Source organism: Leiobunum rupestre, chromosome 2, assembly GCF_980474605.1.
Source record: "Leiobunum rupestre chromosome 2, qqLeiRupe1.1.hap1, whole genome shotgun sequence".
Taxonomy (NCBI): domain Eukaryota; kingdom Metazoa; phylum Arthropoda; class Arachnida; order Opiliones; family Sclerosomatidae; genus Leiobunum; species Leiobunum rupestre.
Window position 1 is genome coordinate 32,925,127 of NC_143385.1, and position 19,523 is coordinate 32,944,649.

Sequence of the window (19,523 nt, forward strand, 5' to 3'; positions counted from 1 at the left end):
GTATAAAATTTAAACGAATGGATAAAATTATATTTCTGCAGGGTGTATTTGATAAAAAATTGTATTTTGACTTGATTTTAAAACAGGTTAAAATCAGGATGTAAAAATTAAATATTCTGAAATTTTTCTTATAAAAGCATGATTTTCAACGTATTCCTTTTATAAACCATGGGCTCTCGCGAAGTTTTGACTGTTTCTGGTAAGATTACTCATCCTCTCGCTATTAACCCTTTTTCACTAAAATATTTAGCTTTACGTAAAGTTAGGAATTATAACCTTTTTAAAATTAACGATATTTCAATTAGAGTTGAAAATTACTGTATGAGAACTGTCTTTCTTGAGTGTAAAACATTAATAGAACCCTTTAACAAAATTGTTTTTGCCTGTCCCTTTATAAAAAATTCTTTCAAATTATCACCAGCTGTTTTCGCTTCGGTTTTTTCTAGAAGAATCAATAACAATTCTTGTCTATTTGACGTTCATTCTGTTAATTTTGTCTGTCCCCACGAGGCTTTTGAGTTTGACGGCTTATTGTTCCACACTCAATCCTCTCTTGAAGGCTGGTTTTCTTACGAAATTTTACGCCTAATTGGAAAACATATGCGCCTATATAAAAATTTAAATAAGATCCCATGGTTCCGTCAACATAAAAACCGTAGGAGCCTTCAACGTGATCTTTTAATACTCTTTCAATTACAACAAGTTTCCTTTTTCCGAAAAAAACATTTATCTATTACCACTGACTTTCGCCTAACACGGTATAACATCCGTTTGGAATTAGGCATGATCGTTCTATTTTTTATTAATGATTTGGATCGACAAGAAGTTAAAATAGTTACAACTTTAGAGTAAGGAATACTAATTTTAAAAAAATAATTACAATAATTAAAATAAATATTTTTATTTAGTTGCAAATTATCTCGACCGAATCAAAATTTAAACGATCGTCGGCAACTTTTCCAACTGCGACTCAAGGTAATTACAAAAATTTATTTATTTTTTAAAAAACTAAAACTATTTATTTTTTGAAATAGGACTCAAACCTGATAAAATTTTAATTTTTTTATTTAAAGACTTTTTTGTGTTTTTATTTTTTAATTTGTTTATTTTGGTGAAAGGTTTTAATTTTTAAAATGTTTTATATTTTTTATTTTAAATGTTTTTATTTTAGAAAGTTTAAGTGTTTAAATATGTTTTCCAAATCAACTAGCTTTATTAATTTAATTCAGGCGGTGGAGGTTGTTTTTAATATTTCATAATCTACTTTTTCTTTTTTAACTAGCTTTATTAATTTAATGTTGGGATTGGTGTAAAGTTCTTTTTTCTCTATATTAAAAAATCCTTTGTTTTCATCTTTTTTATCCAACGCATTTTCAAGAATTTTTATTAGTACATTTTGTACTAGATTTAATGTTTTTCTATTATTATTATTATTTTTTTTGTTTCTTCATCTCTTGCGCTATCTTTTTTTGTTTCTTCATCTTTTTCGCTATATACACTTGATCCTACCGCTCATATCAAACGACCCATTGATTATTTATTATTCTTTCTGGTTTTTTTCCGGTTCTTTTTCATGTATTCTATGTACTTTTTTATACTAATATCTGTTAAACTTTAATGTTTTATGTTTGTTTTTGTAATTGATTAGTATATTAACTGAAAAATGTCTAAGTACATTTTGTACTAGGTTGTTTTTTTAAAAATTGAATATAATTGTTTTTATTAATTTATAAAAACATGTTTAAGAAGGATAGTGATAATTAGTTAACCTTAGTTGTATTAAAAAATTAATAATTATTCCCAAAGGCAATATTTTTAAATTTTAAAAATATATGTCAGGCTTAAACTATAAAATCTCAATGTAAAGGATTTTACCAGGAGAAATCTAGACTCAAGATGTCTGGTGAATTACATCTAAAGCCTGTTTTTCTTTGCCGCGATCTTTAAAATTGTTTCTCTTCGAGTAGTAAGAATGTTTATTCTTTGTAATACTCGTCAAATTTCGCGATGGAATCACAAGAATTTAAAGTCTGAACTTCGTATGTTAGATCAAAATTCAACATGTTGGCATTGAACAACATTCGATCTGTTTTAATTCAGACATTCTCGAACTGTATACTTCCGAAGCGATTAAGACCAAAACCAGTGTTTTATTCGTGCGATGATAGAGCAACAAAAAGAATTCTTGTGGTAAATATTTTTTAGATATATTCATTTTTAATAGGTTAATTTATTTATATTTATAAATTCTAGCCTGAATTTCCAACCCGACATCTCGTTTTGTACCGAAGAGGAAAAATACCTTCTACGAATTGATGTAATTATAATTATTTTTAATTATACACTTAAAATATTTTTTAACATTTGTTTTTATATTTTTCAGCCTTCAAATTATTTATACAACCTTCTTTAATTCTTTATTATTAATTTAATTTGTTAGCTTTTAGTTTTATTGTTAGTGTTTCATATGTTGTTAAGTGTATAAAAAATATATTGAAATATCATAGTTATTAAATATTATAATAACTAATTGTGTTTTTTTTTTGATTACTTAAAATAGCATTGTTTTTTAAAATAATAAAATATTTGCGAAAACTTATTTATATTAGTTTAATTATTTAAAGTATTTTGGGTGGGGCCAAAACCGCCAAGGGTATAAAGCGAAGGTCGCGAATTCGTTTCCCCATCTCGCAAATAACTAATTAGCATTTTAAACGGCGAAAAAACGAAAAAAACGAAAAAATGACACCAAAAGTAAATTAACATGAGTATTTGGTGGGGTCACACATTACCGCCGATATCTCGGTTCGACCTTGTCCGATCGTGACCAAACTTGTTGATTTGATAGACCGAGGCTTAGTGGTTGTGTACAGGTGTCAGGCGTCGAGGTCAAAGATTATCTTCAAGGTGAAATTTGAAAACAAAAATATGTTTTTCGATTTTTCAAAAAAATTTTGTTTTTGAAAATATTTTGGGGGGGGTTGTTTTGGCGGCCATCTTGGCGGCCATCTTGGAAATAAAAGTGCTAAGTTTTAGTTTACTACTACTAATATGCTAAAATTAGAGAAACAAACGCTATTCACACATTTACCGTATAAACTCCCTGTACGTTCTCATACAACATGGCTGCCGCGATTTTTCCAGAAATAAACAAATAGCGTTGCCATGACGACCAATTCGCGCGCCACCTAAGTGCTGATTCCCTATGGCCGATGGCTTGGTACCAGACTGGGACTTTACATCTTTCCCTTATCACACAGTAGCGGTGGAAAGAACTGTTAGACTGGTAACAGAGGTGTCCAGACAAGGCATCGGTCCCGACGCTCGGGACCGACAGATACGCGCCACACTTCTTTCTCGAAAGACTGTCAAAATATTTGACACTAAGAAAGAGTTTGTGGGTGAAATTAATGAATCTGAGACTTAAATAAGCACGTTCTACATATGGTTGGTTGGTTGGGTAGGGCGTGGGTGGAGCCCGATGTGCAGCCACCTCCACGTGGTGGGCTCTGGGTCACTCGAAGTAGTAGAACTCAGTGAGCTAGGAGCTGCACAAGTATTTAAGCGTTTTACTCGAAAATACGCAATTTTGAGCCATTTCCCCCTCCATGAGGATTGGCATGGGGTGACTTTGGCGACTCGGTACGGACCTCTAAGTACCCTCTGATGACTTTTCATCGCAAAGTCACCCTTGGAAGGTATCGGTATCGATTTTAAGCCCATTTTTGCAAAACCTTAAATTTTAGTGTTTTTTTAGTGAAATTTCGAGATTTCACCCTCAAAGAACAGACTGAAGATATTATCCGATTTCAAAATTTCAAAGTGCGCTGAGTTTTGGATTGGACTGGGCCACTTTTCCGCACCCAGGCGTTTCCTGGACGCAGAATGTTGGTTTTTCGCCCCAGCCTAACATGGAGGGAACTAATATAGTAAAGCAAAATACACAAATGGAAATAATATAGTTTGTATAGTTGGGCATGACTAAAAGTAGAAGGAAAGTGAGGTCGACACTCCGATCCCGGGATCGGGATCGTCGGGATCGTCGGGATCCGGGATTTAAGGGGTGAAATGGGGGTAAAATCGTCGAAAAGTCAATGTATTTAGGGTATTTCTCGCGACGATTTGTTTTCCCGTATATCAACATATTGTGTCCAGGCCAACTTGTTCATTTATCTACGCTTATCTCGAAAGATACTTGAACGTATATCTTATCAAGTTTTATCGTACGGAATAAGTTGAAATGATGTAAAAATTGATAACCTAGGCGACGCGCGCGCAGATTACCCCGGGGGACGCGGTTAATTTGAATTGAAGTGTTTTGACGTCATGGAATATTCGTTGTTAAAGTAGAATGGAAATATTTTTAAACTTCATTTTAATATCATTGCAGTATGCTTGACACTTGAACCAATCTCACGAGTATTTCTTAAAACGAATATCTCGATCGCGTTTTATCGTACGAAATAAGTAGAAATTATGTAAGTTGTATGATTAATAACCTAGGCAGGAAGATAGCGCGCGCGTGCGTGGATTACCTGGGAGGCGTGGATTACCTGGGAGGCGTGGATTACCTGGGAGGCGCGGATTGCCCGGGCGCGCGGTTAATTTGAATTTAAAACATGGATTCCCTCTCCGAAATAATTCATGTACCCAAAATTGGACCGCAAGTTTTTTTTCTTTTAGGGGAATCTCTATGGGAGTTTAACATTACAATAAAGCTAATATTTCCAGTTTGGGGTACTTTTGGTCCGAAATGGGGTACATAGGGCCGAAAATGGTGACTTTGGTCGTTTTAAGGGTACTTTTGTTCTATTTTGGTCCATTTTTGGGTACATCAGAAAAGCAGTTGGAAAAACGAAGAGCCTTAATTTTTTTTTCCCACCCATCTCCAAACTCCAAAAATTTATTGCTTTAATTTATTTATCGCTTCCGTAGGTATAAAATAAGATAAAAACCACTTACCTATATTTTAATTACGGTAAATTAAAAATACTTAATTAGTGTACTAAGTTACGTTTAAAAGAACCTTTTGTAACAATTCCAATATGTAAATATAGGTATAAGGATTGAAAAAATACTTAAAGTGGTTTTACTGATAAACTCTAAAGGAATTTAACTTTAAAGGGTATCTTAGATTATTGTTTTTAATTTTATTCAAGTTGAAAACGTATTAAGAGTCCTTCAAAGTACTATAAAAGGATTTTATTTACGAACTTAATTCATATTTTCTTCGAACTTTCAATTCGCTTTTATTACTATTTAAATACGGTAAAATATAATTCTTATACACAAATATAGTCAGAAAGATACTATAAAACACTAAAATTAAAATTAAATTAAATTTGTGTGGATAAGATTTGTAAATATCATTTTGAAACTAATAACTTTCACGCTTTATTTAAGTCAAGCCAATAAAAACAATTACCTATATTTTAAATACGGTAAAATATAAATACATTTCCGATATGTAAATAGGTAGAATAACACTATGAAAAGTTCCTTTTTCTTCTTTTAATACGACAACACACAACTCTGATACGCAAATATATAAAGAAAATATAAAAAAAAATTTACTCTACGTTCGATACGTTAAAATACATTTCCGATACACAAATATAGATAAAGAAATACTATAAAATGTAAAAAGGTAGAAAAATACTACACATTAACCATTATGAATTTAAGCTTACAACATCCTTCACGTATAGAGCATAACATATATGTTCAGAGTTAACTTGTTTCCTCGTTATCTTTATCGCATGTGTTTTAAATAGCGTATGGAATAAGTTAAGAATGTACTGAAATGGTGTATGTTTAAACCTCGTAGAATAAAGAGTAAAACATATGTTCAGAGTCGGCTTGATTACTAAAGCGAATAACACAGAGACGTTTCCGGTGTAGTCACGTAGGAAGAAAAATACTACAACACTCTCTATACTCTACATTCAACACGTTAAAATATACTTCCGAAATGCCAATATAGGTAGTAAAATACTACAAAATCTCTATACTTTACCTTCAATACGTTAAATTACATTCCAATATGTAAATATAGGAGGAAAAATACTACAAAAGCATCTTTTCTTGGCGTTCAATATGTTAAAATAGATTTCTGAAATGCAAATGTAGGTAGTAAATACTACAAAATCTCTATACTCTACCTTCAATACGTTAAATTACATTCCAATATGTAAATATAGGTAGTAAATACTACAAAAGCCTCTTTTCTTGGCGTTCAATATGTTAAAATAGATTTCTGAAATGCAAATATAGGTAGTAATTACTACAATTTAAAAAACGTTGGTAAAAAGAATATCATTTTAACTTATTTAATTGTGTTTTTTACCCAACCAAGCATTTATTTGAATAAAAGTGGTATTTATTTAAATAACCAATAGTTAAATAAAAATTGTTAAATGTTTAAATAATCGAAAGTGAACAAGCCTATTTTTTAAATAAAACAAACAGACTTTAGAGTTGATAAGATTTGTAAATATCATTTGAAACTAATAATTTTCACGCTTTATTTTAGTCAAGCAATTACATTTTTAAAAATGAAAGAAGTTAAACAATATACAAATTTGTAAATATTGTAAATATTTTTAGGTAATAAAGAAATTAAGAAATGTTTTAATTAAAATATCTTTCATTTTCTACTACATTTTTAAAAATGAAAGAAGTTTAACAATATAATTATTCTAATATAATTTCAAAATCAGGTATTATTTAAAGTACAAATGCATAATTTAGTGAAGCAATTCTTATTTAAATACTTTTATTTAATTAATTTGTGTATCTGAAATGTATTTATTGAAAAATAAGTGGGTTTTACTATTTATCACGGTTCTTTATATATATATACAGGGTCTTTTTTTTTGCTCGGAAAAGTGTTTTTTTTCAAAAACTATTTATAGTACCGATTTCAAATTTGGAAGGTCAATTCTCTATACCGGGGGACATCAGTTTGAGAAATTTGAGCGTTTTCGGTAATGTTTTTCACCAATTTTGAAAAATTATTTTTCGACCACTAGGTGCGAGATAAAAAATTTCTATTATAAAGTTGTAGGCCGTCATCGAAAACCCTTAAAAATTGTTCACTCGACGAAAAACAATTTATTTATCAGTGAAAATTCGAGCTTGAAAAATTTACAAGTTGGTGAAGCCAAATTACGATTGTTTGAAACGATAATTGAAAAGGGAACAAGTCTAATACAAACGTAGTAGAGTTTTCACACTTGAAAAAATGTACACGTTTGGTTTTTAAATGCAGATATTTTATTCACATAAATTCTTACAAAACATTTTCAATAATATCACCATTGGCTGCAACACAGGTTTGTGCGCGGACAATTAAGTTCTCAAACGCTTTCTCTACCATTTCTGGTGTGACGTCTCGGCAAGCACTGATTATTCGTCTAATGAGTTCCTCCCTAGTTTCAATGGGCGTGGCGTATACCTTTGCTTTAACGAATCCCCAGAGAAAATAATCCAGCGGTGTTAGGTCAGGTGACCTTTCTGGCCAATGCACTGGACCATTTCTCCCTATCCACCTTTCAGGAAACTCGTTGTTGAGGTGCTCAGTTACTTGCCGGGAAAAATGCGGAGGGGCGCCATCTTGCTGAAACCACAACTGACGTCTTTCAGCCAATGGAAGGTCGTCGATTGCGTCACTCAGTTCGTTCTGTAGAAAATGTAAATACCTTTGGCCGTTGAGGTTCGTCGGCAGGAAAAAGGGACCAATCAAACGGTTTCCAACAAGTCCAACCCAAACATTGACCCGTGATGATATTCAAAACCCCAATGTGGGTTGATGTCAGACCAAAGATGGCTGTTTTGATGATTAAAGGGCCCATCTCTAGAAAATGACGCTTCGTCGGAGAACAAAACATGGCGCAAAAATTGTCTATCTTCTTGGACAGCATTTAGTAACCAGTTGCTAAATTCATAACGTCTTTGATGGTCTCCGTCAATTAGTCCTTGGTGGAGCGTAGCTCTGTATGGGTGATAGCGATTCTTACGAAGAATTTTCCACACACGATTTGCAGAACAACCCAAATCAGCAGCGGCGTTAGCGCCACTGTGACGAGGATATGCCACAAAGTACGCGAGTACATTGTTCTCGAAGTCTAAATCCGGTTTCAAACAATCGTAATTTGGCTTCACCAACTTGTAAATTTTTCAAGCTCGAATTTTCACTGATAAATAAATTGTTTTTCGTCGAGTGAACAATTTTTAAGGGTTTTTGATGACGGCCTACAACTTTATAATAGAAATTTTTTATCTCGCACCTAGTGGTCGAAAAATAATTTTTCAAAATTGGTGAAAAACATTACCGAAAACGCTCAAATTTCTCAAACTGATGTCCCCCGGTATAGAGAATTGACCTTCCAAATTTGAAATCGGTACTATAAATAGTTTTTGAAAAAAAACACTTTTCCGAGCAAAAAAAAAGACCCTGTATATATATTGGAATTGTTACAAAAGGTTCTTTTAAACGTAACTTAGTACATTAATTTATTTTGGAAGTTCATAACGTATTAAGAGCCCTTCAGAGTACTATAAAAGGATTTCATTTACAAACTAAATTAATATTTTCTTCAAACTTTCAATTCGTTATAATTTGAATTTAAATGAAAACATCATGGATTATAGGTGCGTAATCTACTATTAGACCGAACTAATTAAAAAAATACTTAAAGTAAGTGCATGGTTTTACTGATAAACTCTAAAGGAATTTTGGAATTTTCTAGAATAGCAAAGTAAAACTAAAACGTAAACCAAGTTTAAAACGAAACTAATAACTGGGAGAAAGGTTGAAGTAAGTAATTTTTTTGATTTTTCGTTTTTTAATTTTTGAGTTCCCTATATTATTATAAACTAAATGAAATATAATTTATGAAAATTTGGGATAAAAGATCTGCTCCTTCGTGTTTTACATATATTTAAAAACTCGAGATTTTAATGAATTGTTTTCAAAGCATGAAAAATATAGCAGATCCTTTGATTTTAATTGTAGTTAGTAGTTACTTAAAAAAAAAAGTCGCTAGCTGACTTGGAGCTGGTGTAGTTAAATTTTAAAAATGTGTATTTTAAATTTTGAAAAAGTTTAGTATTATAGTTTAAATTTATTAAATAAAATAAAATATAAATTATACATTTGGTTTAGTATTTTACTATTGGAAGTAAAATTAATAGTAATTTCAATTACTTTTTTAGTTTTTTTTTGACAAATATGCAAACTATTTAGTTATTTCAAAAACAAATACGTCGAATTATTTGGTATTCGAAATACTATTGGTTAGTTTTTATATCTTTAATTTTATTTTTCAGAACAATTTCTTTTTGTCTAGCTTCTTCTAACTTTAATTTAGATGGCCTTAAAGCCAAGTATTTAACAAATTTTGTAACCAAGTAGATGGAGCTTTAAACAATTTTTCTGTCATGTAGTCAAGGAAATGTTCAAATATACGTGTATTTGGTCATTTTGATGGTCAAATAGCCCAGTATGGAACTGCGAGATGATAGTCAGACATTGAGACGCGGGTGGCGCCCGTGCCCCAGCGTCCGCGCCCTCGCCCTGATGGTGCCCCGAGCCTCCGTTGACGTCTGAAATGTGAAATGGGGTACCGACGGGGCTGGCGCGGACGCTGGGGCGCGGGCGCCACCCGCGTCTCAATGTCTGACTATCATCTCGCAGTTCCATACTGGGCTATTTGACCATCAAAATGACCAAATACACGTATATTTGAACATTTCCTTGACTACATGACAGAAAAATTGTTTAAAGCTCCATCTACTTGGTTACAAAATTTGTTAAATACTTGGCTTTAAGGCCATCTAAATTAAAGTTAGAAGAAGCTAGACAAAAAGAAATTGTTCTGAAAAATAAAATTAAAGATATAAAAACTAACCAATAGTATTTCGAATACCAAATAATTCGACGTATTTGTTTTTGAAATAACTAAATAGTTTGCATATTTGTCAAAAAAAAACTAAAAAAGTAATTGAAATTACTATTAATTTTACTTGCAATAGTAAAATACTAAACCAAATGTATAATTTATATTTTATTTTATTTTATTTAATAAATTTAAACTATAATACTAAACTTTTTCAAAAAAACTTTTACAAACAAAATTTAAAATACACATTTTTAAAATTTAACTACACCAGCTCCAAGTCAGCTAGCGACTTTTTTTTTTAAGTAACTACTAACTACAATTAAAATCAAAGGATCTGCTATATTTTTCATGCTTTGAAAACAATTCATTAAAATCTCGAGTTTTTAAATATATGTAAAACACGAAGGAGCAGATCTTTTATCACAAATTTTCATAAATTATATTTAATTTAGTTTATAATAATATAGGGAACTCAAAAATTAAAAAACGAAAAATCAAAAAAATTACTTACTTCAACCTTTCTCCCAGTTATTAGTTTCGTTTTAAACTTGGTTTACGTTTTAGTTTTACTTTGCTATTCTAGAAAATTCCAAAATTCCTTTAGAGTTTATCAGTAAAACCATGCACTTACTTTAAGTATTTTTTTAATTAGTTCGGTCTAATAGTAGATTACGCACCTATAATCCATGATGTTTTCATTTAAATTCAAATTATAACGAATTGAAAGTTTGAAGAAAATATTAATTTAGTTGGTAAATGAAATCCTTTTATAGTACTCTGAAGGGCTCTTAATACGTTATGAACTTCCAAAATAAATTAATGTACTAAGTTACGTTTAAAAGAACCTTTTGTAACAATTCCAATATATATATATATATATAAAGAACCGTGATAAATAGTAAAACCCACTTATTTTTCAATAAATACATTTCAGATACACAAATTAATTAAATAAAAGTATTTAAATAAGAATTGCTTCACTAAATTATGCATTTGTACTTTAAATAATACCTGATTTTGAAATTATATTAGAATAATTATATTGTTAAACTTCTTTCATTTTTAAAAATGTAGTAGAAAATGAAAGATATTTTAATTAAAACATTTCTTAATTTCTTTATTACCTAAAAATATTTACAATATTTACAAATTTTTATATTGTTTAACTTCTTTCATTTTAAAAATGTAATTGCTTGACTTAAATAAAGCGTGAAAATTATTAGTTTCAAATGATATTTACAAATCTTATCAACTCTAAAGTCCATTTTTCAGGTATTAGTAAGTATTTCATACAAACTAACTTCTAAAATATGGATTTAGTTCGTAAATAAAATTCTTTTAAATTACTTTGAAGGACTCTTTATACGTTTTGAATTTGAATAATATTAAAAACAATAATATAAGATACCCTTTAAAGTTAAATCCCTTTAGTTTATCAGTAAAACCACTTACTTTAAGTATTTTTTAATCCGTTCGGTCTAATAGTAGATTACGCACCTATAATCCATGATGTTTTCATTTAAATTCGAATTATAACGAATTGAAAGTTTGAAGAAAATATTAATTTAGTTTGTAAATGAAATCCTTTTATAGTACTCTGAAGGGCTCTTAATACGTTTTGAACTTCCAAAATAAATTAATGTACTAAGTTACGTTTAAAAGAACCTTTTGTAACAATTCCAATATATATATATATATATATATATATATATATATATATATATATATAAAAAACCGTGGTAAATAGTAAAACCCACTTATTTTTCAATAAATACATTTCAGATACACAAATTAATTAAATAAAAGTATTTAAATAAGAATTGCTTCACTAAATTATGCATTTGTACTTTAAATAATACCTGATTTTGAAATTATATTAGAATAATTATATTGTTAAACTTCTTTCATTTTTAAAAATGTAGTAGAAAATGAAAGATATTTTAATTAAAACATTTCTTAATTTCTTTATTACCTAAAAATATTTACAATATTTACAAATTTGTATATTGTTTAACTTCTTTCATTTTTAAAAATGTAATTGCTTGACTTAAATAAAGCGTGAAAATTATTAGTTTCAAATGATATTTACAAATCTTATCAACTCTAAAGTCTGTTTGTTTTATTTAAAAAATAGGCTTGTTCACTTTCGATTATTTAAACATTTAACAATTTTTATTTAACTATTGGTTATTTAAATAAATACCACTTTTATTCAAATAAATGCTTGGTTGGGTAAAAAACACAATTAAATAAGTTAAAATGATATTCTTTTTACCAACGTTTTTTAAATTGTAGTAATTACTACCTATATTTGCATTTCAGAAATCTATTTTAACATATTGAACGCCAAGAAAAGAGGCTTTTGTAGTATTTACTACCTATATTTGCATTTCAGAAATCTATTTTAACATATTGAACGCCAAGAAAAGAGGCTTTTGTAGTATTTACTACCTATATTTACATATTGGAATGTAATTTAACGTATTGAAGGTAGAGTATAGAGATTTTGTAGTATTTACTACCTACATTTGCATTTCAGAAATCTATTTTAACATATTGAACGCCAAGAAAAGAGGCTTTTGTAGTATTTTTCCTCCTATATTTACATATTGGAATGTAATTTAACGTATTGAAGGTAAAGTATAGAGATTTTGTAGTATTTTACTACCTATATTGGCATTTCGGAAGTATATTTTAACGTGTTGAATGTAGAGTATAGAGAGTGTTGTAGTATTTTTCTTCCTACGTGACTACACCGGAAACGTCTCTGTGTTATTCGCTTTAGTAATCAAGCCGACTCTGAACATATGTTTTACTCTTTATTCTACGAGGTTTAAACATACACCATTTCAGTACATTCTTAACTTATTCCATACGCTATTTAAAACACATGCGATAAAGATAACGAGGAAACAAGTTAACTCTGAACATATATGTTATGCTCTATACGTGAAGGATGTTGTAAGCTTAAATTCATAATGGTTAATGTGTAGTATTTTTCTACCTTTTTACATTTTATAGTATTTCTTTATCTATATTTGTGTATCGGAAATGTATTTTAACGTATCGAACGTAGAGTAAATTTTTTTTTTATATTTTCTTTATATATTTGCGTATCAGAGTTGTGTGTTGTCGTATTAAAAGAAGAAAAAGGAACTTTTCATAGTGTTATTCTACCTATTTACATATCGGAAATGTATTTATATTTTACCGTATTTAAAATATAGGTAATTGTTTTTATTGGCTTGACTTAAATAAAGCGTGAAAGTTATTAGTTTCAAAATGATATTTACAAATCTTATCCACACAAATTTAATTTAATTTTAATTTTAGTGTTTTATAGTATCTTTCTGACTATATTTGTGTATAAGAATTATATTTTACCGTATTTAAATAGTAATAAAAGCGAATTGAAAGTTTGAAGAAAATATGAATTAAGTTCGTAAATAAAATCCTTTTATAGTACTTTGAAGGACTCTTAATACGTTTTCAACTTGAATAAAATTAAAAACAATAATCTAAGATACCCTTTAAAGTTAAATTCCTTTAGAGTTTATCAGTAAAACCACTTTAAGTATTTTTTCAATCCTTATACCTATATTTACATATTGGAATTGTTACAAAAGGTTCTTTTAAACGTAACTTAGTACACTAATTAAGTATTTTTAATTTACCGTAATTAAAATATAGGTAAGTGGTTTTTATCTTATTTTATACCTACGGAAGCGATAAATAAATTAAAGCAATAAATTTTTGGAGTTTGGAGATGGGTGGGAAAAAAAAAATTAAGGCTCTTCGTTTTTCCAACTGCTTTTCTGATGTACCCAAAAATGGACCAAAATAGAACAAAAGTACCCTTAAAACGACCAAAGTCACCATTTTCGGCCCTATGTACCCCATTTCGGACCAAAAGTACCCCAAACTGGAAATATTAGCTTTATTGTAATGTTAAACTCCCATAGAGATTCCCCTAAAAGAAAAAAAACTTGCGGTCCAATTTTGGGTACATGAATTATTTCGGAGAGGGAATCCATGTTTTAAATTCAAATTAACCGCGCGCCCGGGCAATCCGCGCCTCCCAGGTAATCCACGCCTCCCAGGTAATCCAATGATATTTTTAGGCGGCAGCGCGAGGTCAGGCGTTTCAGTCTTGCGGTCAAAAGTTATTGGTCCCGTCGTCCCGATCCCGGGCCGGCGCTGGGTGCATCCTCTACTTACCTTGGACTGAACATCGACTTCACGAAAGACGGTTCAATCTTCCCGCATAAGAGCGTTTACATTGAAAAAGTCCTGGAAAGATTCGGTATGGTCGAATGTAAACCTGCGAAGACACCAGTCATTTCCCCAGACACGAGCGAAGAAGGTCGAGTAAAGTTCGAGAAATTGACAGTCTACTCTTCAGCCATCGAAAGTATTCGCTTCGCAGCCATGGGCACATAACCCGACATAGAGTATCGAAAGCACTGGCAAGTCCAACTGTAGCTGATTCGAACGTCGTCAATCGAATTTTCCGATACCTGCGAGGAACATCAACACTGAGTCTCTTGTTCCATGCTGATGAAACCACAACGACAGTCCCCTATTGCGACGCAGTTTATGGAGGTTGCGAAAAGACAAGACGTTCCACTTCCGGGATAGTCTGCCTTATGGGCAATACTCCATTCGCGTCGGCCAGTCGGAAGTAGCAATCTGTCGCTCTATCCACCACCGAAGCCGAGTTGGTAGCCGCCACTGAAGAGGCGAAGGACGTCGTCTGAATACAGAGCATAAAATTAGACGTACACATCAACCGAGACAACGACGTGCCTGTTCTTCGAATTGACAACGCTGGCGCCATGAAGCTCATCCGGAATTTCACAGGCACAATAAAAATATCAGTATCCGGCAATTCTACATTCGAGAGAGGGAGTTCTTGATATCACCTATGTCCCGAGCGGAGATCAGATAGCAGACATACTTACGAAGCCCCTATCCAGTGAAGCCTTTGCTCGTCAACGCGATAAGTTAAATTTACATTCTCAAGAAAAAGTTCTCATCAAGGGAGTGTCGAAAAAATGATGTAGATTTTTTCTTATATTATGTAAATTTTTAGTTTTTTTAACAGTTGTGTATATATACTTGCCTTCACGGTAATTATTTAGTATAACCCTAAGTCTATAATATTGTTACATAAGTTTGTCACATTGGATATTATTTTACTGAGAGCTAGTAACGGAGTGACGTCATCACAAGAAGAAAATCTCTCCCTAGCGAGGCGCTGTTAAAGGCTACGTGTGACGCGTTAGCAAGCGGACGCAAAACAGTGACGAATCCCATTTGTCTTGTGAATAGCTCTCAGTAAATATTGTGCATGTGAAGAATAGGAAGTGTCATACTTATGTTATAGTGTTATACACTTATGGTATAATTCAGTGTGTGCTTGTGGTTAGTTAATTCTTGGTATCTTTATGTAACTTATATTATAATAACTTAAACCAGTTTTGATTCTTATGAACTTGGATTGATCATTTTTCGTCTTGTAAGTTTTTTTCACTAATTTTTAATTCAAGTTTCCAAGTACACTGTTAATATCTTACGACGAGAGAGATGCAGGAGTGTAGACGTCAGACCTGCAAATAGTGGTATTTTTGACGGGGGGACCTTGGAACACTTGATATTTTATGAGGGCCACTGACTCCTGGAGTCGTGGGGAGGGGGTTAATTGGGGTAGTGCAAATTATATAAATACATCCATACACGATAGGAAAAGCAAAAAGTTTCTGATATTTTGTGAAATATTGTAAAATGATTTTATTTTAATTGGGGGTCTTAGTGACCATCGACCACTCTTTGAATGATTTATTTTGAGAGTCAATGACTCCCCGATTGCCCCGAATTGTAAATCTGGTTGACCTCGGTTCGATCTGTAAAATCTACACTCCAACAAGATATCCCTGTATGTTTTCGAGGGGTGCCTTAACCTGTCAATTAAAAATTTTAATAGTATTATATACTTTAAAGGGAGTATGAACATATTCACGTATTTGTCAACCGGGTAAACAGAGGCTAGGGATGGTTAGCGCTAGTTAAGTTTAAAACAAGTCATAGCCCTGTTTAGTAGACGATTTTTCCATTTAGTTTTTGCTCTGTTTAGTACAATCTACTAACAGATTTATTGTACTTTTTAACAAAAATTTTATTTTTGTACCTACATTTAGACATAACTTACCGAAACGAAAATTAGTTTAAATCAATATATATCGATATTTTACAGTAACCAAAGTTTTATCCCCAAGAACCGTGGTTTAAGCCAATAAATCCGGGTTTAAACAAGAAGACAGTTGCTTAAGCCGAAACTACTATTGGAATCGTAAATGCACTTACAATTGTTAGATGCGTGAGTTGGCAACGGTACGTGGAATTACCTAATTAAAAATACACAGGTTGTTGTTTATCCGTGTACAATATCAGATGTAGGCAGCTGGCGTTAGTTAGAAACCGTACGTACTTTTTCCTTTGTGAACAAAATATTTTATTTTAGCGAATGTGCCACTGACTATCCAATCTTTAAAAATAATTTCAATGTGTAGCGCAATCAGTCGTCCCTATTGGTTAATATGATTTACACACTTTGTTGAGGAAAACATTTTCATCCATTAAATTCGCGGGAACGAAAAGTATGTAAGCACTTCTTTATCTCACATATCAATGTACACCTTTTCTATTTTGTTTTTTATTTAGAAAGATTTATTCCTAACAGATAGCGAAAAGCAAGTCATAAATAAATTATTTAGAATTTAATTACAATAAAATCATTTCGGTCACGATTTAATCTTAAAAACATAATAATTAGCTAGGCTAATACCCAAGACGTCACCTTAGGCTCAAGTCATCTAACGACTTTTAATCTTGCCAATAACGATTTATTTTTTCGAAGGAGTCATAATAACCTGCCCCTCGACGTATGCAAAATAATAAACAATAGATAATATTACATTTATGTGTCCGCTTTGTTGTGTTATGTTTTAATTGTGAAACTAGTAACTCTATTTGAACATTTTTCAGGAAATGGCAGTTGGTTGGCTTTTGGTAATTGTCATTGCAGCTATCGTTCTAAAGGCTTACCACAAGATTACAGAAGGACGATGTCGCAGCAAGCGTCGGCTGGACGGAAAAACGGCCATCGTGACTGGCGCCAACTCTGGCCTGGGCTTGGAGGGGGCGAGAAAGCTGGCCCTTAGAGGGGCCCGCGTGGTCCTGGCCTGCAGAAACGAGAAGAAGGCCAACGAGGCCAGGGCCGACATCGTAGCCTCAACGGGGAATCCCAACGTGCTGGTGTCGTTGGTGGACTTGAGTTCCATGAAGTCCGTCGTGGCCTTCTGCGAAAACATCATCAGGACGGAAAACCATCTGAACATTCTCATCTGCAACGCGGGAATGACCGCTACATCAAGTAAGCCCACTACTTACAAATATGGAAAATGCGTGTATGAGGCGATTTCACTTCACAATGTTTTCATGAAGTTCACAGTAACGAAATGTATTAAAAATTATCTTATCCAATATTTTAAACAAATGCATGATTCATTAATCGAATGTCACATCAGAAATTAGTGGCTGCGTGTGGATAAGATAAATTAGTTTTATTAGAGGTTAATGAAATTAAAATACAATGTATCGGAAAATCTTAGGCCTTAAAAATATTGTGCAAGCTGAAGGATATATTGTTCTTGGTATCACTGTCTGCTGATAGTTGCCTTGTCTTAGAGAGTATATACAGACAACAGTGAGATTGATAAATTTGCTGAGTTTTTTACTGTATTTAGTACGAATCGCTTGTAAAAATTTGCTGTTAGAACTTTTTTTAAATATTTTACTGTACATAGGCACTTCAATAAATGCCGCTCTCTTTTTCTTTCCTTCCCCTACGCGCATGCGCGAGTCACTGGATTAAATAGTCACGTGTTTCCGTTAGTTTTATTTGTAAAGCTACGGTTGAAAGCGCGCACGCATTTCATTATTCAGGAGGCTAGTGCGAAACTGAACGAGCCCTTCTATATAAAACAAGTTCTATTTAACCGTTTACTTAAATAGGTGTTTCTATAAATAACGGGAGGTCACGTGTAAATGTTTTTTCTACGTCACTAGCTATAGTTATTGAAGATAGAGAGCACGCGCTGGAGACGATGAAGATTTTGGAAGTCCACGCTCGAAACGAGCATTCCAATAAAGTACCAAAGCTTAAGCTCGTTACGCAAAGAAAAACATTTAAATCTTTTAATTTTGTATCGTTTTATTTTATTGAAACACTTATTAAATAATTTTGACAAAGGAATAAGGGAAAGTGTTTATCACATGGTTTTCTTTGGTGTAGTTCGATAGCCTTTAGCGAAATAAGTTACATCTAGAATGGTCTAGTTTTCCATTAACACCAGAGCAGAGGGGGTTAAAGCTGGTTCACACTGAGATAGTTTTCCGGATTTTACCGCCACCACGCGCTGCAGGTAAACGAAAAAACGGAGGAAAAAAGTTGAATTATCTCAACTTTATTTTCTCGGTTTTTTGGAGCAATTTGAGCTCAACCAATCAGCGAGTGTTACGTTGTCACGTGATATAAGGTGTGATTTTGAAAGTCTTTAAAAATAAGCTTACGAATTTTTGCGTCTATCACGTGACGGCACAACGCTCTCTGAGTGGTCGAGCTCAACGCGCTTCAATAAAATGTCTTCCGTTTTTTCGTTTACCGTTAGTGCTCGAGGCGGTAAAATCCGGCAAATTTTCTCCGTCTACAGTAAAAATGATCAAATATTAAAAAACTTTAATAACCAATATGCTCAGTGTAAAAATAACTGGCACTCTCAAAGATTATTTTCGGGATAAAGATGAATTTTTCAACCTTACAGTTAACGTTATATAGAACCATTTATCCAATAGAATTTAACCCCCAAAATGACCTTCAAGAGGCTCTTCCGGGACCGACCCACGCTATGAATGTAGATTGACCCTTAACACTATGCGGGTGTCCATGTCTCCTGGGGCCCCAAATAAAGTAAAAAGTAGGCTATAGCTAGCTTCCGCAGCCTTACCAAAGATAATATACAACTCCGTAGCCTAGATTCTAATAGGACTTTCCATAAAATATTACTACGTGCTTTCACTGTTTTTACTACGTCACCTACCACCAATTTCGCTAAGACTAAACCATAAGTTGGCTGTCCTTTTTACATTTTCCGGTAAGATTTCCCCAAACATTTTTCACGCAGCTCGTGTTAGGCTTAGTGACATCGGAGTTCAAACTGATTTTAATTTATTTTCGATATAATGAATTATTATTGCAATACTCATATCAACTCTGTGAAAGTATTGTTAATACATAGATATTTATTAGCTAGTATTTTATGATAAACAACAATCTTTACCTAATCACGGCGGACTTATAGATTCAGTGACTGCTACTCGCACTAGAAGGCCCCAGCTATATGCTCCTCATGTGTCAACAAGCGTATGAGGTAAAGCCGATTTACGCGGTAAAATTCCGCATGGCGCGCTAAAACCCAGGGCAACCCTTCTAATGTTATCCTACGAGGGAAAATTTCGAAAGAGTCCCACTTTTAGGAACATTTTCCGTTATCTTTGCGATTT

At 32.3% G+C, this 19,523-nt stretch overlaps 1 protein-coding gene across 1 annotated transcript; it reads left to right on the top strand.

Moving 5' to 3' along the window:
* The first annotated feature begins 16,949 nt into the window (after positions 1–16,949).
* LOC149957373 (retinol dehydrogenase 11-like) lies at positions 16,950–18,883 on the top strand. The gene is made up of 2 exons (XM_090166999.1): positions 16,950–17,334; positions 18,816–18,883. The coding sequence occupies exons 1-2, from the start codon at positions 16,950–16,952 to the stop codon at positions 18,881–18,883; spliced, it is 453 nt and encodes a 150-aa protein (XP_090023125.1).
* The last annotated feature ends 640 nt before the right edge of the window (positions 18,884–19,523 follow it).

Excerpts from the sequence above, each read along its gene's own strand:
- LOC149957373 (XM_090166999.1), top strand. The coding sequence starts at position 16,950 with ATGGCAGTTGGTTGGCTTTTGGTAATTGTCATTGCAGCTATCGTTCTA. Across the intron at positions 17,335-18,815 it reads GGGAATGACCGCTACATCAA|AATTTAACCCCCAAAATGAC; the intron begins GTAAGCCCACTA and ends TTTATCCAATAG.